Here is a 23,658-nt window from a genome sequence, read left to right as displayed (position 1 = left end):
CCAGCCAAGGGCTCCTAGCTGCTAGTCCCTGCGCTCTCAGTGGGAGATCAGACCCACCTCCACTAGCCTCCTGCGGCTGCAGGAACCTCTGGGGCTGCTGCCCAACGCCCCACCCCCGAGAGCATCCATACAGGGGAAGGACAAGTCCTGTCCTTCCCCAGCCTGGCCAGGACTCGCAGCTAGGAGCCCTCAGCTGGGTTGCTCCCAGCAGCATGGTGGAGATCAGATTTCCTGGGGAAGGGCTTATTTCATGGTCCCTGACGTGAAGTTGGTAGGGCCCTAACAATGATGACCTGGCTTTGTGGAAATAGTAATTCTCAGCTCTTATATGGCTTTCTTCATCAGTAGATCTCAAAGCACTTTATGAAGGAGGTCCGTATCGATATCCCCATTTTACAGGTGGGTAAACTGAGGCAGGGAAGTGAATTGACTTGCCCAAAGTCACCTAACAGGCCAGTGTCTGTGCCAGGAATAAACCCAGTCTGGTGCTCTAGCCCTAGGAACGCTGCCTCCCAATCTAGATCGAAACCTATGGGGTTCTAATTCCATCTAAGGGCTACTGGTGGCTTCAGGAGCAAAGCTGGACCCACAGAGCCCTGAAGGGAGGGGTGTTATGTGAAGCAGTAACATGTTGGAAACCTGTGTCTGTGGGAATCACAGCAAGGCTGGTGACTTGGAGTTTCTGGTCTGAGAGTACTTTAGAAACCACATAGGACACTAATGCACTTTGAATCTGTCCTAGAATCTGAATCCACATCTGTTGGGCCATGGAGCTCCATCAGATGCTCAGATCTGTATCCCTAAGGAGGCTGATTCCTCTTAACTGATGGCCATATTTGGGGTTAGGAAGGAATTTCCCCCCAGATCAGATTGGCAGAGACCCTGGGCAGGTTTCGACTTCCCCTGCAGTGTGGGGCACGGGTCACTTGCTGGTTTGAACACAAGTAAATATAACTTGAAGTCTTTAAATCAATATTTAAGGACTTCAGTAACTCAGGCAGAGGTTGGGGGTCTATTACAGGAGTGGGTGTGTGAGGTTCTGTGGCCTGCAATGTGCAGGAGGTCAGACTAGATGTTCGTGATGGTCCCTTTTGGCCTTAAAGTCTGAGTTGTCCCCCGTGTCTTACCAGGGCAAGTGTCTCCTTCTGCCCCTGATTAAAGGCTTTATTGGGTACTCAGTGTATGCTTCTTGGGGCAGAGGCTGACTTTAGCACAGCTAGGATTTCTCACACAATGGCAAAGGTCCCGCTGACTTCAGTGGGGCCAGGATTCTACCCTGCTGCTCTAGTCTCTGTGAAAAGTGCCGGGAACACGCTGGCGCGACGCACGAACATTAGCGTAGGGTCAGCTCAATATTATCTGGCTCCTCTTCTTGGCCAAGGTCCTAGCCTCTGCTTTAGCACTCTGAAAGCTGCTGCTGTTCCGTGTATTGTCAGGTGGGAATTACTGATCTGCATTTTGTGTGTGTGTGTGTGTGTGTGTGTCTGCTTCCTTCTATCTACACAGGAGTTTTTATCCTCTTCTCCTCCGTTTCCCTAGCTGTGGCCTCTGGTCCTTTCCCCAGGTCAGCTGCCCTAAGAATCCCTCTGCTGCATTTGTGAGTGCCTGGATTCCGTGCTCTGGCATCTGTAACTGGCACACGATGCAGCGGGGCAAAGTAGGAGAGAGGCTGCTTTTCAGGATTTCACACAGGCAGAGCCGGCTTGCAGCAAGCACTTGGAGGCTCAGCTCTGCCTGGCAGGAGACTGCAGAGACCCAGACTTTGTGCGGAGTCCCAGTCATATCCTGCATTCCTTCTACTGCTGGCCAAGGCAGCCAGAAGGGAAGTACACATGCAGTCTAATGCATCAGGCATCCAAAGGCTTTGCTACCCAGAGGTGAAGTCCCCGCCCCACTTCCCAGCATATGAGTTCCAGACTTGCAGCTCCCAGTGCAGACTGCAGAGAGGCAGGGCAGGATTAATGGCACCCCTGTACTTGGCATGGAACGCTTGGTAACCAGCCAATTTGTGCCCCCAGCACCCTCACTTCTCTCGCCTTCCACAGCTCCGGGGCTGGTTCAGCTGCTTGGAGCATCGGTCAGTAGCTCTGGAAAGATTCGCGCCAGCACATCCTTTCCTTGGGTATCTCGGTGTTGCAATGGGTTATGCAAACCAGTTCCCAGAACACTCTGCCCCCAGCCTGGTACCTCTCAAACTCCAGCTAACCCCTGCTAACCCCCCCCCCCCAAGTTAACCACCCTAGTCCCTTCCCTGCATGAACAACCGTCTACAGATGTGGCTTCTGGTTTCCAGGGATGGGGGGAGGTCATGGAAAAAGATGGACTCCCTGCCACCCCACCCCCCATCAACTAGTCCTCTTCTTGTCCCATGGTCTGCCCTGTGGTGTCTGCTGCTGTGAATCATGGAGACGAAATCTCAGTGGGAGTGGAGCAGGCTGCAATGCAATTGGTGTCCCCACCTCCCCGCACTGGGTTTGGCTGGGAACCTCATGCTGCCCATGACTCATCCACTGCCTCATACTTTTCTTTTTTTTAAACCCACTCTCTCCTTTCCCTCCCCACGATTGGTCATTAATTTTCTTTCGACCTCCCTTCCTGTGGCTTGCGCTGCCCAGTGCTCCAGGTGTCTGTCTAACCCTGGGCCTCGGGAGAGCTCTCATGGGGTGGGCTGGGTCTAGCTGGGTGTTTAGTTACTTGATGCCAGTAGGAAATCTTTCTGGCGATGCCCGTGCACCTTCTTTGTCCCCTCCTCCCCCGTTTATGTGCTGTGGGATCCCCCTTGTCAAATGACGGTGGTGGTGGTGGTGGTGTATGGTGCCCTATATCCATTCTCTTGCTGCTCGGAGGCAGTACGGGGAACAATATAAGGCAGCCACATTTTAGCTCCAGATCTGAAATGTGCCCAGGGCTTTTGGGGGTATTTGGATCTGGGGTTTTGGTCCAGGCCCATCTCAATTAGCCTTACATGGCACTTTTCGTCTCTGAAGGTGCTTTGGAGCTTTGGCTGGAGCGAGGGGCTCTCGCTACTCCAGTCCCAGGGAATTGTGTCAGATTGCTGGCTGTGAGCTCCCCGCAAGGGCTGCCGTCCCTGTCAGCGTGAGTCACGGCAGGGGAAGGGAATGTGGAACTAACATAAAAAGAAGTTACGGATGCCCCCCAACCTGAAGCAAATACTCACCAGCAACCACACAACAAAAATACTAACCCAGGAACCTATCCTTGCAACAAAGCCCGTTGCCAACTGTGTCCACATATCTATTCAGGGGACACCATCATAGGGCCTAATCACATCAGCCACACAATCAGAGGCTCCTTCACCTGCACATCTACCACTGTGATATGTGCCGGCGATGCCCCTCTGCCATGTCCATTGGCCAAACTGGACAGTCTTTACATAAAAGAATAAATGGACACGAATCAGACGTCAAGAATGATAACATTCAAAAACCAGTCGGAGAACACTTCAGTCTCTTTGGTCACTCGATTACAGACCTAAAAGTGACAAATCTTCAGCAACAAAACTTCAAAAACAGACTCCAGCGAGAGACTGCTGAATTAGAATTAATTTGCAAACTGGACACAATTAACTTAGGCTTGAATAAAGACTGGGAGTGGATGGGTCATTACACAAAGTAAAACTATTTCCCCATGTTTATTCCCCCCTACTGTTCCTCAGACGTTCTTGTCAACTGCTGGAAATGGCCCACCTTGATTATCAATACAAAAGGTGCTCCCCCCCCCCCCACCCCCCCTGCTCTCCTGCTGGTAATAGCTCACCTTACCTGATCACTCTCGTTACAGTGTGTATGGTAACACCCATTGTTTCATGTTCTCTGTGTATATAAAATCTCCCCACTGTATTTTCCAGTGAATGCATCTGATGAAGTGAGCTGTAGCTCACGAAAGCTTATGCTCTAATAAATTTGTTAGTCTCTAAGGTGCCACAAGTCCTCCTGTTCCTTTTATGGATACAGACTAACACGGCTGCTGCTCTGAAACCTGGAACTAACGTGAAGGACAAAAATGTAACAGAAGCTATGAGTGCATCACAAGAAAATCTGCTGTGGTTTCCTCTCTTCCACCCCTCCCCCAGCCTAAATAACCTCCCCCCCGCCCCCCTCTCTCCTTCAGGGATCCCAGAGGACTCCAAGGTGGAGGCCCCAGCCTTTACAGATGCCGTCCGCATGTACCGGCAGTCAAAGGAGCAGTACGGCACCTGGGACATGCTCTGTGGCAACGAGGTCCAGGTGAGAGGGGTCCCCCAGCCCAGAGCGGCTTCTCCTGCAATAACCTGACCCCAGCCAGAAGCGGGATGGTTTGGCGCCTCCAAATCGGCCTCCTGAAAGTACTGAGATTACCCATGGTTGGGGGACGAAGCAGCTGCGGAGGGAGTGGAGCTGGCACCCCTGCTGGGTTAGACGCTCCAAAGCCTTGAGGTGTGGCCGCATTGCAGGGCGTGGCCCATCCGACATCCCCCCCGAAGGGATAAACCGTTGTGCCTTTGCTCTGGCAGCTGGTCTGTTGGGGAGAGCTGGCTTAGTCATTCAACCCTCCAGGCCGGGGAAAACGGCGCTGTTCCAGGGAGGGCTGGGGGGGAAGCCTGGGACGGGCATGCTGCTTACATGTCAGCCCTGTGTCACTGCTGAGTGGATGTTATGCTAGGTTAGAGGTCACTGGCAGCTGCTGGTCCTTCCTCCACCTCTGCCTGGTGCTGTCGTATGCAGCCTGTTCCCCCTTTATCTCCAGCCCAGCTTGCAACTGCGTCTTCCCTCTTGTAGAGACTTCTCTTTCTGCTGGTGGGAGTTGTATTGGAGGGAGGGATGAATGGATCTCACCACCGAGCTGCCGTGGCAAGGCGTCTGCTGGCTGGGGAGGTCCTGGGGGACCCTGAATGCCTTCACGGGCCCTGCCCAACCTTTCCACAGACAGGGCTGCATTTTGGGGTCCTAGTGACCCCTTAAAGGGAGGAAACCTCTTTAGGAAGAACGGCTTTAGCCACCTTTTAAAAAGTGACACCCCCACTCCCAACCTTACCCAGACATCAAGAGTGACGCTTAACTTGGGAAGAGAAGCTTGTACCCAAGCTGGTGTCTTGATGGCGGAGTTTACTGCCTATGCCCTTCCAAAAGTAACTCTGCTCAGATGCTGCATCTGGCTCTCCATGCAGACCTGGCTTTAAACCATCTCCTTGGGTGGGTTGGCATGGAGGGCAAGCTTGGGGGAAGAAAGATTGCATGCTTGCCGGCAAGCTTAAAGCAGGGATTGGTACCCCAAATGCTCCTGTGCCCCTCCTCTCTCCCTTGACACCCCCTTGCTTCACCGCTTCTGGCCGCCCTTGAGAAAGAGGAAGGTGCCTTGTTAAAAAGTCATTTCTGACATGCACCCCTCCCAGCGCGTTCCACAGGAGTCGGGCTGCTCCGGCCGGGCAGGAATTCCAGCCGCGGCTGGTTACAGCTCAGGGAGCTTGCTGGGCCTCTGCAAATACCACAGTTCCCACTGTGGAGGGCCAGCGTTAATGTGAGGGGGGGAAATATCCTCTCTCCGCTCCCCGCCAGTGTCTAGTGGAATCTTCTGGTGATGGGGGGGAAGGAATCCTCGGCAGGGGGGCGCTGGAATCCCCAGGGGGGAGTGGTGCTGGCAGGCTGTGCAATACTGCAGCTCAGATGTCAAGGATGTTGCTTTACGGACTCGTGTGATGCATTTTAATAGGATCTCCTTGGCAGATCGGAGGCGGCCAGTGGGCGGAGCGCCAAAATCCCACATGTGAACAGTTCTGAGGCTGCAGCTGGGACTAGGAAGGTGGTGGGGAGGGGCGGGTCGACCCCTGGGTTCAGGAACCCAGCCGAGCGGAAGGTGGGCAGGAGGCTGAATGTGGAGGAAATGGGCAGAGGGGGCGTCAAGCCAAACTGCTAGGAGGGGAGGGACCTAAGCCAAGCAGAGACTCACTGATTCTGTCAGCACCTACCCCCTAGAGCAGTGGGGCGCCAACCCTCTGGGACATACGGCAGTGGGAACGAGGATGAGGCGCAAAGGGAAGTGCGTCCGGTGGTTGCCGGGTTAGCTCGCACCCTGAGCAGCCGCTCTGAGCCGGAGCTCTAATCTCGATGCCCCCCGTGTCTGGCGGCAGGAGAACATCTTCGTTAGCTTCTCACGCACACGTCCTCCATGGGCACGCAACCATGCCCAGCCAGCCCCTTCCATAGGAACCTGGCTTTGGTCCTTGCAGCTGTGCAGGATGGATCCACCAGCGGATGTCTCCAGCGGGGCCTGCTCAGGAGACCGTGCGCCTTCCCGGGTTGGTGGGGTCGCCCTAGCTAGCAATCGGAGCGCAGTCTTGCGCTCTGCTCAGACTTGAGCGGCACAGTGTGTCCCTCCAGGGCCATGAAAGACCCTCGCACGGGACGAGGGAGCAGCTCCCCGTACAGACCCTGTTCCCAATGCTCTCTCAGCTAAGGCATCGGAAGAGGATTTGTGGCGCAAAGGGCTCTCTTTGCTAGAAAACAAAGTGTGGGGAGCACTAGCTTCCCCAAGTATCCTCAGTGCTTCAGAACGGCTGGAGGGAGGCCGTTAGCATGTGTTATGGAGAGATTGTTTCATGCCAAGAGCCCTTGATCTAGACGGAAGTACCAGAGCCACGTAACACAGCGTTGGATGCACAGGGAAAGGTGTCACGTAAGAGTCTGTAGCAGCATATCACAGGAGTGGGGAAGGAGGAAATGAAATGGATCTTCAGAGGACCGGGCAGCCTGCGAGGACGAAGAGGGGACGGGTTGGGAGGCAGGGAGAGCAGAGTGCCCAGCAGTGGAAGGACAGCTAACAGCCGTGTGAGATCTAGTCACTAACGGCCTCCTCATTCTGCTCCTATAGGTCTTGAGCAATCTGGTGATGGAGGAACTGGTCCCAGAACTGAAAAACATGATCGGCCCCAAGCTGAAGGGCAAGGCCCAGGAGAGGCAGAGACTCTGGATACAGGTTAGTGTGTGGTGGTGGTGGTGGTTGGGGGGGGGGCGGGGGGGGGGAAGCGGTGGTAAGAGGCCAGGGCCCTGCGAGGGCAGCGTGGGGCTGTGAATGCTGCAGCATGAGGCTGGTGCAATAATGCCCAACTGGCTGAAATGTTCCTGTATGGATGACACACGCCAGAAATTGGGGCTGGCTGCTGGGAAATCCAGGACTGGACTCTGACAGCTTTTGGAATGGGTCCCCTTGCCTTGGGTGTGGTGCCTTGACTCTGTTTCCTGCTGGCTTGTGTGACTCAGAGTCACTTCCCCGATTCACCCCCTTCTCCCCAAGGGCGCAGGGAAACGAGCTGTCTGTCTGCCTCACTCCTGGTTTTATCAAGCTCCCTGTCATAGGTGTAAACAGCTATTTCTCAACCTCCCACTTACCTTCTGTTGGTTGCATGCACGTCCAGAACATGCGGCTTCTGTGTTGCTTGCCATCCCCCCGGGGAGGGAAGTACACCCTAGCAAACATCCATCCATAGCTAAGCCAGCAGTGTGGCTCAGCCCAGCTATATTTAGCAAACCATTTTTAGACCAACCCAGGCTAAATCTGGCCTGACCCTATGGGTTTATACAAACAGGCTTGTTATAAAACCTTTAAGACCAATAGAAATGTTTCCATGAGACGCTCTCTGTAAAATTCCACTGAAACCTCCTTTAAACAAACAGTGCCCCTTAGCCTTAACCACCCAGACGCGGCAGCCCTCTGCTAATGCATGAGAAAGGGGAAGAGTTCTGTCCTCCAGAGCCCAAGGTGAAGATTGCAGATTTCCAGCATAAATCCTGATGATCACATTGGATTCTTATTTCATTGTAATAATCCAAGGTGGGGAAGGGCTTGTGCTGTTCCTGTGAAAGAAGCAGGAGGATGAGACTGGCCCTAGGGAGGAAGGGTGACCTTGTCCATTAAGGCGTTGGAATGGTACTGAAGAGATCAGGGTTCAATTCCTGCCTCTGCCACAAACACCTTGTGTAAACTTTGGCCTAAGCGACTTTTCCTCAGGTGACTGATTTTGGGTGCCCAACTCGACATTTTAAAGGGACCTGGCTTTCAGGAAGTGCTGAGTATTTCCTCCTGATGGGGACGTACTTGGCCCGCTCGACGCAGGTGAGGCCTCAGGTGTGTCCTGTTCTGGGTGCCGCACTTTAGGAAAGCTGTGGACAAACTGGAGAGAGTCCAGAGGAGGGCAGCAAAAATCATCAGAGCTTTAGAAAACCTGACCGATAAGGAAAGGTTTAAAAAAAGACCAGGCATGTTTAGTCTGGACCAGAGAGGCCTTCAAATGTGTTAAGGGCTGTTATAAAGAGGACGGGGATCATTTGTTCTCCATCGCCACAGAAGGCAGGACAAGAAATAACGGGCTTAGTCTGTAGCAAGGGAGATTTCAGGTTAGATGTAAGGGAAAAATTTCTACCTATAAGAATAGTTAAGCTCTGGACGAGGCTTCCAAGAGAGGTGGTGGAATTCCTGTCATTGGAGGTCTGGACAAACACACCTGTCACGGATGGTCTTAGTTTACTTGGTCCTGCCTCAGTGCAGGGGCTGGGACTTGATGATCTCTCAAGTTCTCCTCCAGCCTATCGTTTCCATGATTCTAGCCCAGAGGTGCTAAATAATAGCATGACATAATTCCAGGCAGAAGACGCCTCCTCCAAACGTCACAATAAATAACTTGTTCATACAGTAGCACTGTGCAGTCATAACAAAAATAGGCTCATGAACCTCGGGAACTACAGTCCTAGACTTTGCTCCTGCACTGAGATGTGCTAGCATGGATCCCGGTGGAGTCCTGCCGTTTGAACGCAGTGGTGCATAGCAGATGTCTGCACGGATTCCAGTGTCAATCACCACAAGCTACAGTAGAAAAGGAAAAAATATTTCAAGTCAGCGGTTTTTAAAAAGAGAAATGGGTGGGTGGGAGTGAACAAAACTCGGAGCTGGATGGAGTCCGTCCTCTTGCTGACATCAGGAAGCAGCGAATCCTGAAATGTACTGACCAGCGGCTGCGTTATGACAAGACTTGTTAGGCAGATCTCAAATAGCCAGGCCTTTTCTTGTTAGGGGATCTAGTGGCAGCTGCAGACATAATTCCCGTGCATGCTGTAGAAAGCTTATTGCCAGACGTCCCTGCATATCTATGGTTGGGGAGCACGCAGTCACATGGGGTGCAAAGAGATGGCAGGCTGCCTTGCAGACAGAGGTCAGGAAGGGTCCTGGGCTCACCAAGGTCAGATGGCAGCACAGGCTCAGACGTCCCGTGGGATTAGGATGCTGACGATGCTCTTCCTCTTCCCCCTCTAGATCTCGGATGCTGTCTACAGGCTCGTCTATGACCAGATAAAGGCGCACTATGATGCAGTGGTGACCAAATGTGAGCTGGAGCGTCCCAGAATGGAGAGCACCATTCGCACAGACATGGATCAGATCATCACATCAAAGGAACACTTAGCCAGCAAAATCCGAGGTAGGAAATGTGTTGCCCCTTTGGGTATGTCTACATGGCAAAAAAAAAAAAAAAATTCACCCACGGCACCAAGTCTCAGAACCCGGATCTGCAGACTTGGGCTCACCTACGGCACTAAAAATTAGCTGTGTAGACGTTCAGGCTCGGGATCTGATACCTAAGGAGGGGTCTGGGTTTCCGAGCTTGAGCCCGAACGACTACCCCCAGCAATAGCCCATTGTACTGGGTTAGTCAAAATCCTGACGTTCAAAACCGCAGTGCTTTCCTAGGACTGGGAGCCAGAAACCTGACCCGGGGGCTAAGAGGCCAAGGGCTGGAGCAGTCCTCTAGTTCTCCTAGCTCCAGCAGCCCTTATTTTAAGGCACCGTCCCTTATTTGTTTGATTTGTCCCTAAGATGATCGCCCATCCCTTATTTGAAGAGAGATTGAAATGTATTAAAACTGATAAGTGCCATTTTAAACATGAAATTGAAACTTATGCTAATTGCATCGTGTACGGGAGGGCAGTAGAAATGTGCACAGGAGGAAAAAATACATGATGTGCCAAGGGAAACGGTGTTTCCCTACAATGTCCCTTCAAATAAAGCGGCGTCCCTTGTTCTTCAAGTGGTTTTCCCTTATTTCCCTCCAACAGAGGAGGTCACCCTGCATAGCTCCTTATATCCTGAAAGATCCCAAGTATTACAAATTAGGTCTGCAGTGTTACCCTCTGGCCGCTTCTGGGGCGGAACGTGGCTTCTGCTAACGTACCACGGTGCTGGGCAGGCGGGGAAGCATACCACACGGCCGGGGCTGGGCAGGGGCAGGGCTGACAGCAATGGAACTTAGCTACTCAGACTAGAATTTGACCAGGGCTTTGAGGTGAGTGCTCCTGTTTGTAGGAAGCCCTGTGGTATCAGCAGCTCATACAGAAGCCAACATCTCTGGCAGCACATCTCTGGTTGCAGGCTGATCGGACGTAAGACGGGAAGGGACCTTGTAGGTCTTCAAGTCTAGTCCCTTGCTGCGGCGGGCAACTCTGTCATCCCATTTATAAATTTATCCAGCTGCATCTCTAGCCTTTTGGCCACCACCTGGAAGGGGTGGAGCAGAGCAACTCCTGTCCTTTTCTAGGGTGTAGTCTAGGAGCTGGAGCACCATGCTTGGCTTCCTGGTGGCTCCAAAGCTCAGCAAGGAAGGTAGCCAGAGCAGGAGCCATCCCATGCTAATTGTCTGTTTGCCTGTCTCTTCCTCATCCAGCCTTTGTGCTGCCCAAAGCAGAGATCTGTGTCCGAAACCATGTGCAGCCCTATATCCCTTCCATCCTGGAGGCGCTGATGATTCCCACAAGCCAGGGTTTTGCCGAGGTCCGGGAAGTGTTCTTCAAGGAGGTCACTGACATGAACATGAACGTAATCAACGAGAGCGGGATGGAGAAGCTGGGAGAGGTAAGGCCCCTGGAGAAGGTTGCATAGATTCCCGTTGCTGGCCTAGCAGGATGGGCTGGAAGCCTTGCGCGGGTGCCCAGGGAAAGCCTGGCCAAGGAGGGAGCTCAGCTTCCATCCCCAGTTGTCCTGAGTAAGGCTGGAGCTGAATGGTGAGAATAAACCTGTGGCCCTGCCCCTAGTCTGCTCACATCGGAGCTGGCAGGCCTATGCTCCCCTCTGAGCTGGAAGCCACAGACCGTAGGGGGCCCAGGGCTTCCTTGGGGAGCACCAATCCTGGTCCCGCTAGATCCATAGGTTCCTTTGGTGTTCTGGCAGAAGTTAGAACGATCCACTTAATCATAGAATCATAGAATATCAGGGTTGGAAGGGACCTCAGGAGGTCATCTAGTCCAACCCCCTGCTCAAAGCGGGACCAATCCCCAACTAAATCATCCCAGCCAGGGCTTTGTCAAGCCTGACCTTAAAAACTTCTAAGGAAGGAGATTCCATCACCTCCCTAGGTAACCCATTCCAGTGTTTCACCACCCTCCTAGTGAAAAAGTTTTCCTACTATCCAACCTAAACCTCCCCCACTGCAACTTGAGACCATTACTCCTTGTTCTGTCATCTGCTACCACTGACAACAGTCTAGATCCATCCTCTTTGGAACCCCCTTTCAGGTAGTTGAAAGCAGCTATCAAATCCCCCCTCACTCTTCCCTTCCGCAGACTAAACAATCCTAGTTCTCCTCATTAGTCATCTGTTCCAGTCCTCTAATCATTTTTGTTGCCCTCCGCTGGATGTTTTCCAATTTTTCCACATCCTTCTTGTAGTGTGGGGCCCAAAACTGGACACAGTACTCCAGATGAGGCCTCACCGATGTCAAATAGAGGAGAACGATCATGTCCCTCGATCTGCTGGCAATGCCCCTACTTATACATCCCAAAATGCCATTGGCCTTCTTGGCAACAAGGGCACACTGTTGACTCATATCCAGCTTCTCGTCCACTGTAACCCCTAGGTCCTTTTCTGCCGACCTGCTGCCTAGCCATTCGGTCCCTAGTCTGTAGCGGTGCATGGGATTCTTCCGTCCTAAGTGCAGGACTCTGCACTTGTCCTTGTTGAACCTCATCAGATTTCTTTTGGCCCAGTCCTCCAATTTGTCTAGGGTCCTCTGTATCCTATCCCTACCCTCCAGCGTATCTACCTCTCCTCCCAGTTTCGTGTCATCTGCAAACTTGCTGAGGGTGCAATCCACACCATCCTCCAGATCATTTATGAAAATATTGAACAAAACCGGCCCGAGGACCGACCCTTGGGGTACTCCGCTTGATACCGGCTGCCAACTGACATGGAGCCATTGATCACTACCCGTTGAGCCCGACAATCTAGCCAGCTTTCTATCCACCCTATAGTCCATTCATCCAGCTCATACTTCTTTAACTTGCTGGCAAGAATACTGTGGGAGACCATGTCAAAAGCTTTGCTAAAGTCAAGGAACAACACGTCCACCGCTTTCCCCTCATCCACAGACCCATTTATCTCGTCATAGAAGGCAATTAGATTAGTCAGGCATGACTTGCCCTTGGTGAATCCATGCTGACTGTTCCTGATCACTTTCCTCTTCTCTAAGTGCTTCAGAATTGATTCCTTGAGGACGTGCTCCATGATTTTTCCAGGGACTGAGGTGAGGCTGACTGGCCTGTAGTTCCCAGGATCCTCCTTCTTCCCTTGTTTAAAGATGGGCACTGCATTAATCTTTTTCCAGTTGTCCGAGACTTCCCCCGATCGCCATGAGTTTTCAAAGATAATGGCCAATGGCTCTGCAATCACATCCGCCAGCTCCTTTAGCACTCTCGGATGCAGCGCATCCGGCCCCATGGACCTGTGCTCGTCCAGCTTTTCTAAATAGTCCCAAACCACTTCTTTCTCCACAGAGGGCTGGTCACCTCCTCCCCATGCTGTGCTGCCCAGTGCAGCAGTCTGGGAGATGACCTTGTTCGTGAAGACAGAGACAAAAAAAGCATTGAGTACATTAGCTTTTTCCACATCCTCTGTCACTAGGTTGCCTCCCTTATTCAGTAAGGGGCCCACACTTTCCTTGACTTTCTTCTTGTTGCTAACATACCTGAAGAAACCCTTCTTGTTACTCTTAACATCTCTTGCTAGCTGCAACTCCAGGTGTGATTTGGCCTTCCTGATTTCACTCCTGCATGCCCGAGCAATATTTTTATACTCTTCCCTGGTCATTTGTCCAGTCTTCCACTTCTTATAAACTTCTTTTTTATGTTTAAGATCAGCAAGGATTTCACTGTTAAGCCAAGCTGGTCGCCTGCCATATTTTCTATTCTTTCTACACATCGGGATGGTTTGTCCCTGTAACCTCAGTAAGGATTCTTTAAAATACAGCCAGCTCTCCTGGACTCCTTTCCCCCTCGTGTTATTCTCCCAGGGGATCCTGCCCATCAGTTTCCTGAGGGAGTCAAAGTCTGCTTTTCTGAAGTCCAGGGTCCGTATTCTGCTGCTCTCCTTTCTTCCTTGTGTCAGGATCCTGAACTCGACCATCTCATGGTCACTGCCTCCCAGGTTCTCATCCACTTTTGCTTCCCCTACTAATTCTTCCCAGTTTGTGAGCAGCAGGTCAAGAAGAGCTCTGCCCCTAGTTGGTTCCTCCAGCACTTGCACCAGGAAATTGTCCCCTACACTTTCCAAAAACTTCCTGGATTGCTGTGCACCGCTGTATTGCTCTCCCAGCAGATATCAGGGTGATTGAAGTCTCCCATGAGAACCAGGGCCTGCCATCTAGTAACTTCCGTGAGTTGCCGGAAGAAAGCCTCGTCCACCTCATCCCCCTGGTCCGGTGGTCTATAGCAGACTCCCATCACGACATCACCCTTGTTGCTCACACTTCTAAACTTAATCCAGAGACTCTCAGGTTTTTCTGCAGTTTCAACTTGAGCTCTGAGCAGTCATACCACTTAAGGTGGGAACTGAATTCCCAGCTCTCCTCCCAAGCTCTGGGCGACGGGTCAGTCTAACAAAATCCAGGGCATCCAATTTCACCTGCGCCTGGTAACCTGGGATCACTCTGTATCCAGCTGGGTCCCTCTGTGTCCAACCAGAGCAGCCCCAGGTGGTCACACGCCTACCTCCCACCCTGTACTAACAGTACAGACCCATGGTTTGATCCTGTGATGTTCAGCCGGTGATCTTCCTGCACCAGGCTCACCCATGTCTGTGTGCAGCCTGGCGGTGTGGGGACACAGAGACACTTGGAAATGCTCTTGTCTTTGTGACCCAGATTAAATGGGAGCCGTTGAGGAAGAATTCCGATTTCTGGGCTTTGTTTTCCTCTGCTCCCTGGAAGCTTGGTGTCTGGTCTGATGCCAAGTCTCAGCAGGCCTGGGGAGTGGGCGGGAGGTAGGGCGCTCTCTCCGTACAGCCAGTGAGTTGTGTGTGTGACTCCTTGTCCTTCAGTACATGGAGAAGCTCTCTCAGCTGGCCTTCCACCCTGTCAAGATGCAGTCCTGCTATGAGAAGATGGACCAGCTGAAACTGGAGGGGCTTCAACAGAGATTTGACGTATCCAGTGCCTCCGTGTTCAAGCAGAGGGCCCAGATCCTCATGAGACAGGTAGGGTGTTAATAGCCAAACTCAAGGGGTGACCAGCCCTTATGCTCACTGCCCCATGGGGAGCTGTCTTCGGCCCTAGCCGCCAGGGTCAGAGTTAAGGTGGGTCGCTGTGGCTATGAATTCTGGTTCTCCCAGTGCCCTGCCCTGGGTGTTGGGCTGGTCATCAATGTCCTACTGCATGGGCACCCCCCGCTGGAGTGTGCTCTGGGCTTCAGTCTGGCTGTACCACCCTCCCCTGCTCCGGGAGCCTTCTTTTGAAAGAGTCACCTTGTTAAAATTAACAGCCGGGCCGGGGGCACAGCACTGCTACGGAGACCAGCTTATTTCAGCGGCTTCATTTTTCTCCTCCGAATATGGCAACGCCCCAGGAGCAGAACCATCACCGGCCCAACCCCTTCGCTTTGCTCCCCAGCACTGCGCTGCCCATGGCCCGGCGCACGTATGACCCAACGGCCACCTGTGTTCTTTGGGACAAACGATTGACCCTGCGTGTCGCGACTCTGCCCTGGTGCCTGTGAACGATGCAGTGTCCCACTGGGAGGGAACGTCTGTGTATGAACAACCTCATGGGGACGCCTCGTATACGTCCACCGCTGTCGTGCTGGTGGCCGGGTGGGTGGCAGGCCTGGGCTACGCAGACTCTGCTCTTCTTCCCCTTTACATGGAGGAGTCTCCCACCGGCAATAGTCTAAATGTGGGGTCAAGGAAGCCAGCCTCAGTTAGCTGTGTAGGAGCGAGTGTAACTTTCCACCAGGTTTTCTGGCACCTGTGGAGAACCGGGAGACGTTCTAGAACTGGAATGCTCCCACCTCCATCACTCACATCCCATTCAGCCTGGCACAGCTGATTTAGGAGACTGGTTGTTCTACAGCTCCTGGAGGAGTATCCAGGGGCCAGTGTGGACAAGAATCCACTTGCAGATCTACATAAGGGGGAGGAGGCGTTTGTGTACCGATATCCCATGCACCAGCGCAGCTCCGTATTCTGGGAAATGTGCTGCTAGTGCCCTCTAGTGGTGGGAAAGAAAACACCTTTATGCAGGTTAACTTGGTGCTTTCAAAATCGTGAGTGGGATGGGGTAGCAGATGGGGACCGGGTGCAGGTTCAGGAATAGAGGAGGTGCCCCTGTGACCCGTCTCCGTGTGGTGGTGCGTTGCCAGGCCTGCTCTGCTCATCCCTTGGCGTCACTGCTTTGCTGGATGTCCAACGTGAGCCAGGCTAAGTTGCCGTGGTTTCTTGGCCTCCTTTTGGGAGACCGTCTGATGATGCTTCTCATTGTAGCAAATGGACGATGCCGTTCACACGTTCGGGACACTCCTGCACCAGGAGCTGGCGAAGATGCTGGGCAAGGAGGAGCTGTGCAAGTCAATCCAGCGGATCCTCGAACGGGTGCTCAAGGTAAGGCAGCCCGCAAAGCAGCGGCATGCTCCTGCCAGGTCTGCCGTCTCTGGAACGTGAAGGTGGTCGGCATTTTAACTCGCCCGTGCTGCACCAACCAGGCCTCGGGATGCTAGACAGGAGAGAAACCTCTGCCACAAAGAAAGCGCCTGCAGCTTCTGTGCGAAGCCCAGGCATGCCGTGTGCCTGCCACGGGGCAGGTAAGGGCAGGAGAGAGTGCATTGTGTAGAACGATACTCGGCATTTGTAACTTTAAATGGACCGAGTATCACAGTTGTTCCTAGACCCCAGTGGAGATCGGGCACAGGGAGGTGAAGTGACTTGCCCCACAGCAGATCAGAGCCCAGGCCATCAGAATCTGTCCAGTGACCTATCCCCTAGACCACGCTGCCTCCTGAGCCCAGGGAATGGGCTGGTGTTGGATACTGAAAACACTTCTGTAAATCCCCTCGTGTAAATCGCTTCCTGTGGAAAGGATTGTTCAATAAAATGGTAGGAAAGCTGCACGTTCTCCTCTTCCTCTGAATGGCCCATTCCTCTGTAATCTCCTCTCCTGCGAGATGCCAAAGGTTTGTTAACCAGCCTTGTTTCCCTCTTCCCCCGGTGCGCCCCTTGTCCCGCAGAAATATGACTATGACAGCAGCACCGTGCGCAAGAAGTTCTTCAGGGAAGCCCTGCTCCAGATCACCATCCCCTTCCTGCTGAAGAAGCTGGCACCAACCTGCAAGGGGGTAAGAGACCAAGCAGCCCCGTGGGCATGGGTTGGTGGCACATTTCAAAAACCCTGCTGAGTCATCAAACTCTGTATATGTTGCCATGAATGAGACAATTTACCCCCCCCCCTCCCCCCCGCTCCTTGCCCACAACCGTAGAATATGGGTCCGATTCTCATTGACACAAAGGCCCCTTTACACCACTCTGGAGGTGTTAGGGAGCCAACTCAATATATGTTGCTTGACATTGCCAGTGGTGTAAAAAGGCCTCTGTGCATATGAAAAATTGGGCCCAGTGCATGTACAAAGACATAATCTCTCTTTGTAACATCCTGATCTTGAAATTCCTCACCCCTTTGGGTCTGTTTAATCTCAACCTGGTGTTTAACTCCTATGGCTAGATGGCCCATAACTGGTGGCATCCCTGGGTCAACAGTGGTGCCCATGGTTTTGTGGGAAGGGTAGCTCTCTGCCTCTCAAAGGCACGTCGTCTTTGGAAAGCCACAGGGCAGCTAGGTGGTCTTGGGTTATCTCTGCCAGCGCGGTGAAATCTGCCTTCTCCTTTGGGCAGGAGTTACCAAAGTTCCAGGAACTGATCTTCGAGGACTTCGACAACTTCATCCTGGTGGAGAACACGTACGAGGAGGTCGTGCTGCAGTCGGTCATGAAGGACATCATGCAGGGTGAGAGGGCTGCCCGCGTTTGGGTGGGAGGGCAGGATGCAGTCTCAGTCCTTCACCATGCTGGGAAGGGGCCTATGCAAGCCTGGCTAACCCCCCCCAGTTAGCCAGCTTGGAAAATCCTAAGGGCTGCAGTGTCTCGGCTGCAGCAACGGGCAGTAGACACGAGTGAATCCTGCTACTCCCCTTCTGCTCACTGAGGGACACTGTTGCTAACAGGGCTAGCTGGCAAGGACTGGACACGCATGCCCATCCACTTACCATGGGGAGGCTCTGAGCATTACAGCGATGGGAGCCATCTCAAGCCAACCCCTGGAGCATCTCCTCCTACAGCACTTTGCCGCTCTGCTCCGGATCCAGAGTCTAGGTGACGGTGGAGAGGGTGTCTGTGCACTCTGCACTGTCACCGAAACGCTTTCCTCCATGTCTCAGTTCCGTAGCCCAGCGGCCCCCTTTGATTCTGCCCGCTTGTGCCACCCGTCTAAGCTGGGTCCAAATCTCACCGCTTCTTCCTTCGTAACTTCTCTAGGATCTGTCCTTTTCCCCTCTATCCAGACAGCCCAGCCTCTCACACCTCCTGCATCATCTGCTGTCTTGATTACCGTAAACGCCTGCTCCCCAGCGTCCCCAACACTCACCTCACAGCCCTTCCCGTCCAGGCGAAAAGCATTGACTAAGATCATCTTCCGCTCCTATCGCTCTGCCTGTGTCACCTCCTCTTGGAGTCCCTCCACCTGCCCCCGCTTCTCCACCGCATCAAATTCAGGCTTTCTGTCCTCCCCACCCAGGCCCTTCGCGATTCTGCTCTCTCCTGTTATCCTCGTACTGCATCGTGCTCCGCTCCATCCGCTGAGCCAGCTTGGTCCATCCATCAGCTGCAAACCCTGCCCTGAACCCTTCCACGCTGTCCCTTTGGCATGGAGTGCCCCCCCACCCCTGTCTGCCATTCCCACCTTCGCCAAATTCCTTCTCCAGGACCCTCCCGCCAGGGCAGAAGTAGGAATTTAGCTGATCAAGGAGGGCCTGGCTGAGGCGTGGATGGTGACTGTGTGGGCATGAGAATGGTAACAGGGTATAGATTGGACTGCAAGGTTCTCTCCCTACCGGCTCGTTGCATGTGCTTTGCTCTGAATCCTAGGAAGGCTGGCGGGGATCAGGTTTTGCTCTACGTGTGCACAACACAGAGCATGGTGAGGTCTCAATCTCGAATGAGGCCTGTGCTTGCTACTGACACGTAAATAGACTCCTGCCCTGCCCTGCCCTGCCCTGACCTCCCGGTCTTTGCCTTTCCAGCTGTGAAGGAGGCAGCGGTGCAGAGGAAGCACAACCTGTACCGGGACAGCATGGTCATGCACAACAGCGACCCCAACCTGCACCTGCTGGGCGAGGGCATGCCCATCGACTGGGGAGAGGAGTTCGGCAGCCAGCCGGACTCGGACCCATCCGCCGAGAAGCGCCACAGAGCCAGGCAGGTGGTGTCGGTCATCCACGACGACGAGGGAGCCCTGCCCTATGAGGCCGGTGCGGAGGTGCTGATGCACCAGGTCTCCCAGGAAGAGCTCGGGTCGGAGGAGCTGGAGGCCTGCCCTGCCCTTGCTGCACCGGGTTCTCCTGACAGCACGCAGGGGATACGGGGGATGCTGGTGAAGGAGTTCTGTGTGGAGACCCCGGTCCCGGCAAGAGAGGAGGCAAAGGAACCACTGACGAATGGTACAATAGTCCAGCAGAGCGGCAGCTCTGAGGAGCGCGGGGTGGAGCGAGCTGCCCAGAAGGCCGAGGAAGGCCCTGGTTCCTTGGAACACTCTGCCCCGCATGACGCTGGCTCCCCGTGCCCAGTGAACCCGGGGGTGGAGGAGCAGGAAGCCAAGCCAGCCGTGCCCACCTCTCCAGCCAAGCCGCCTGCCCTGACAGCTGCCTCGTTGCTTGCTGAGGGGGGAGTTGAAGTGAACCGCCACGAACCCAGCGACAAGGAGACAGGGGAAGAGGTGTCCACCCAGGCCCATGCGGAGAAGGTGGAGCCTGCCCAGCCGGCCACAGAGAACAGCGCGGGGGCCACAGAGAACAGCGCGGGGGCCACAGAGAACAGCGCGGAGGTGCAGACTCAGTTCTAGGTCACCCCCCCACACCCCACCCCCGGTTGAGATCCATGCTGGCCATGTACACTGTGTGCCGAAGGTGGACTGGAGTCAGTGACACCAGGAGGGTGGGGGGGCTCGTAGGCTGGGCCAGTCGCTGGCATTGGTACCTGTTACATTCCCAGTTTCTGAAGCAGGCTCGGCTTTGGACACCAGCGTCCCAGGGAAGGGGGTGGGGGGAGCCACCGAGATGGAAGATCTCCTAAACTGCACACCCACTTAGAGGAGAGCTGTGTTTGGCCAGAACCAAGCCACCACGCTGGGCCAAGCCATTGCCCCTCCTCCCAGGACTCTAGCTCAGCATAGGATACCCACCCCTTCCACACATGCACACTTTGCTCCGTCTTATTTTGTTGTTTTCCCTTTACTGAAGAGACACTTTATTGCATTACTCAACTAACAAGAGTGTGACTGTGGGAATGCCTGGGGTTTTCCCCTAGGCAGGAGCTCCCGAGGACATCTGCACAGCATATGCCAGTGGGCACCCGATGCCCCAGGGGGTGGGTTTTGTAGGGATTCCCATTCTCCTTCCAACAATCCAGCCCTTCCCTTCGTCTCATACTTCAGTCCAACCAAAGAGGTCAATGCTGCATGTCACACTTCTTTGTCAAGCACGGCGGCTGCAGTCAGAGGCCGCCTACCGGTATTGATCATTTCTCCTCCTAACGAGCCTGCATCCAGGATCCTGGCTGAGATAGAATGTGCACTCCCCGCCCTCTGCCCTTGCGAATGCTGAACGCTGCTCCCCCGGGAAAGACGCCCTCTTCCCCGAGCCAAAGGGCCAATGGGGGTGCCCCTTGTTTGCCACTAAGCACCGTTCAAGCCAGCGCCATGACTTTAACGTGTCTTGCTGCACGCTCTGGCAGAGGGAGGGTGAAATGAGTCACAGACGAACTGGAATCCATCTTTTCTCACTGGCCCCTAAAGAAGGAGAGTCAGCGGCGGAGGATGGGGCTGTTGCTTGCATAGTTCTGGCCACATTAGTGCATCGCTGAAGAATAAATAGAACTAGCTGGTGTGGGTAATACAGGGCAGTACCTGAACTCCGTTGCTCCTGGCCTTCCTTGCACGCGCTGGTCTGACTGTGGGTTCTGCCAATGGCTCCAAAGACTGTCCACTTGTAGGGATGGAAGGAGCCACAAATACCTCTCAACTATCCCCATCTCCTCCACATCCCTCCTCCCCTGTTATACACACAGGTTAGGACTGTGACGTAAACTTGAGGGTTCACCCCTGGGCTTGCGGGAGAGAACTGGTGTCCATGGAACGAGACGACGACGATGGTTGGTCGTGCGTAGATTGAGGTGTAAGTGACTGACACTGTCCACTGGGAGCCTTTAGTGGATGCTTGATTCCCTTGTTCAGTTAAAAACGAGAACTGAGATACAGCTCTGAAGTTTTAGAACCAGCCACTTATTTTTCTTCCCTCCCCTCGCTTCTGGTCTGTGGTTTCTCCAAAGCCCCAGTGAGTGGTGGCCCCACCACTCATCCCTTTCCTTGCAAGCCCCCTGCAGCCTTGAACCTACCAAAGATGGTGCCCAACAAGCTTAGCTGGTTTGTTTACAAATGGTTTTAATGGCCACATGAATGTTGTCGATAGACTGTCTCCTTCTCTTTCCTTAAAATGTGGAGGGGGTAAGGGGAGAGAGCGGAAACCTCCTTGGAAGACCAGGGTAGGTGAAAGAGAGTGTTCGGAAGCTTTTCAGGTGGGAATGGAGAGGAAGTTGGCTTTGGAGGGAGAGAATTAAAGGTCTTGGAGAAGGCCAGAAATCTAAGTGCGTGGTTCAGAGGGAGAGATGAGTAAGGGCAAGTCTTGACATAACTGCACAATGGAAGCTCCCATTGCACCAGAGGGGCTGGCAGGAAGGAGGCTTAAGCGTCTGAAGTTGTAGGACTCTGGCTGGTTGCTAATCGGCGTTTCCCTCCTGCATGTGATGGTGTGTTTAGGGCTCTTATTTTCATTGGGCTTGCTTCTGGGGAATGCTGGGTAGCTCCTGGGTAGGAGGTGGCTTGGGGTGAGCTGGGCTATTTGTTGTTGTTGTTGTTGAGAATCTCCTAACAGTAGTGAGAGAAACAAGTGCCTTAGTGGGGAAAGGGGTCTTGATACAACCATGCCCAGCTCTTGGCAATCATCAACCCAATGGTGAATTTCATTGCACTGAGGGTGGACTGGCCTAAGATACTTTTCCTGTCCCAGGAGAGTGGAGGTATGGCTTAGGGAGCAGAGAGAGAGGTACTCCTGTGGAGGGAATGGATGCATCTTGTCTGCATGCCTTTTTTCCCCCCAGCCAGTCAGGAAAACTTCTAAATATGGGGGAGCGTGGGGGGTCTCAGTTTCATTTTCCCACTGGGTCCCTAGTTATGTCTCTTCTCTTCTCCCCCTCCCCCCCCCCCCACCCCATCCAACTCTTCTGGAAAAGCTCTGCTGAGATTACATGCTCTTCCCAGCATGATCTGTGTGCTGGGAATAAATCTCCCCATTCCTTTGAGACTGTGCTACCCCAGCATGCCAACTAAGTCCACCCTGGCCCCCTGGGGGTATTTGACTTTGCTGGGGTAGCTAAGACTTCACGTGACAACGGGGTCTCTTAGTGGTGCCCAGTGTGAAGCCAATGCCTCGTGGGCTTAGCTTGTGTTGCACTGCAAGGGTTAAGTTCTCCTGGAAACTCCTGTCATGGTGGGGGGAGAGGAGAGAGAGAGAGGAGGTTCACTGGCTCTGTCTGCTCCCACTGGGCTTTGGGGTTGGTGCAAACAAGTTAAACTTCCGGAATTAAGTAACCTTAAAGCAAAAGCTTAGATGTGGAATGCCACCCCCTCAGACTGTTACGTGGATCCTATTGTCCTTGCACCAAGAGCGAAGGAGAGGGGAGCCCTGTAGTTTTTCTGTCAAAGGCAAGACCGGTGGAAGCGTGCACAGGAATCCAGCTCCAGCCCTGCTCTGGCCAAACTCCGAGAAAGGCGCTAAGTTAGCTCCGACGGAGTTAGCCAGCGTCTTTCAGTGGAGACGGTCAAATGACTCCTCGGTGTGGGCACAACCCAACTCTCCAGACTTCTGCTCTTTGTGGAGCTTGGGGTGTGGGGAGAGCAGAAATGTTCCCTGGCCAAACGCAGGGGATGGCAGATGCTGCTGAAGTGGGTTTCTCCAGATCTCTCTCAGGCATCTCTGTACAAGTGCATTGAGTCGGACCCCCAGCCAGGTGCTCAGCTGAACACTAGGGGTGGTATATAACCCAATACGCACTGGGACAACCATGCCTCTCGTGGGTGACCTGTGTCTCAGACTTCCATTAACGCTAAGGGGAACTGGGGACCTGTAGCTAGCTGGGGAATGGACTCGGCAGACACACAAGCTGCATGCAGGTAATGTGATGTTTAAAACATGAGATACAGTTGAAACACCTGGTGTAAAGTCTCCTGAATGAGCTGCTTAGATCTTCAATGCAGAACACGGAGCAGGAGCCCGGCCTTCCAATCCTGCCCTCTGCTACAGATACATTCCAACCTCCATGTGTATTTTAGATGCCATTGTTTTCTATTTTTAAATGGGTGGTGCCCAGTCTAAACCACTTGGGACCTCCCAAAGTGCCTTGCCTTGGGATCAAAACCCATCTCTTCCAAGATATTTTATTGAGAATGTTATACAAATGTTTAAAATATGCTTCTAAGAATAAATAAAACCCAGCTTTATTTAAAGCTAGCGACACGGTCTCATTCCTGGCTGAGCGGTGACATCACTCCAGACACACCAACGAACGGGAGACGTTCCACATGGCGTGTTGGGGGCGGGGTGGGCGGAGCTAGAATGTTTGGGGGCGGGGTGGGGCGGAGTTCCTCTCCAGTTCAGAAGGAGGGCTTGGATTTGATGTCAAGTCTGGGGCCCGCCAGGCCGTTGGTAAGTGTGTGTACATGGGCACATTCAAAAGTAGACTGGGGCTAGGCTAGGTGGTGCTGCACGGCAGAGAGCATCACGGCCCCAGAGAACTTGGGCTCTGGGGTCCTGGGTTAGGGCCTAGCTCTAAGTGGATGTGTAGTCCAGTTGCAGTTTCGAGTCCTGCTGTGCAAGGCGCTGTACACACACACTCAGTAGGACAGTCCCTGCCCCAAAGTGCGTACAATGTAAATGCATAAGACAAAGGGCGGGAGATAGGAGGTGGCAGTGGACCCACTTTACAGATAGGGAAGTGAGGCACAGAAAGACCAGGGGTATACAAAAAAACAGTGGCGGAA

General features: G+C 53.5%; 1 protein-coding gene across 1 annotated transcript in view; it reads left to right on the top strand.

The window, feature by feature from the left end:
* The window catches only part of NIBAN2 (niban apoptosis regulator 2), a 100,856-nt gene extending 77,728 nt beyond the window's left edge, over positions 1 to 23,128 (top strand). Inside the window, exons 6-14 of the mRNA XM_037879753.2 lie at positions 4,132 to 4,247; positions 6,868 to 6,972; positions 9,304 to 9,466; positions 10,706 to 10,893; positions 14,350 to 14,505; positions 15,787 to 15,903; positions 16,527 to 16,634; positions 17,188 to 17,299; positions 18,590 to 23,128. Of these exons, the coding sequence (XP_037735681.1) occupies positions 4,132 to 4,247; positions 6,868 to 6,972; positions 9,304 to 9,466; positions 10,706 to 10,893; positions 14,350 to 14,505; positions 15,787 to 15,903; positions 16,527 to 16,634; positions 17,188 to 17,299; positions 18,590 to 19,407 (1,883 nt within the window). The 3' untranslated portion in view covers positions 19,408 to 23,128. The remainder of the gene's footprint in view (positions 1 to 4,131; positions 4,248 to 6,867; positions 6,973 to 9,303; positions 9,467 to 10,705; positions 10,894 to 14,349; positions 14,506 to 15,786; positions 15,904 to 16,526; positions 16,635 to 17,187; positions 17,300 to 18,589) is intronic.
* The last annotated feature ends 530 nt before the right edge of the window (positions 23,129 to 23,658 follow it).

Source organism: Chelonia mydas, chromosome 16 (genome assembly GCF_015237465.2).
Source record: "Chelonia mydas isolate rCheMyd1 chromosome 16, rCheMyd1.pri.v2, whole genome shotgun sequence".
Taxonomy (NCBI): domain Eukaryota; kingdom Metazoa; phylum Chordata; order Testudines; family Cheloniidae; genus Chelonia; species Chelonia mydas.
Note: the sequence above shows the minus strand (reverse complement) of the source record. Positions and strands in the feature narration are given on the sequence as shown.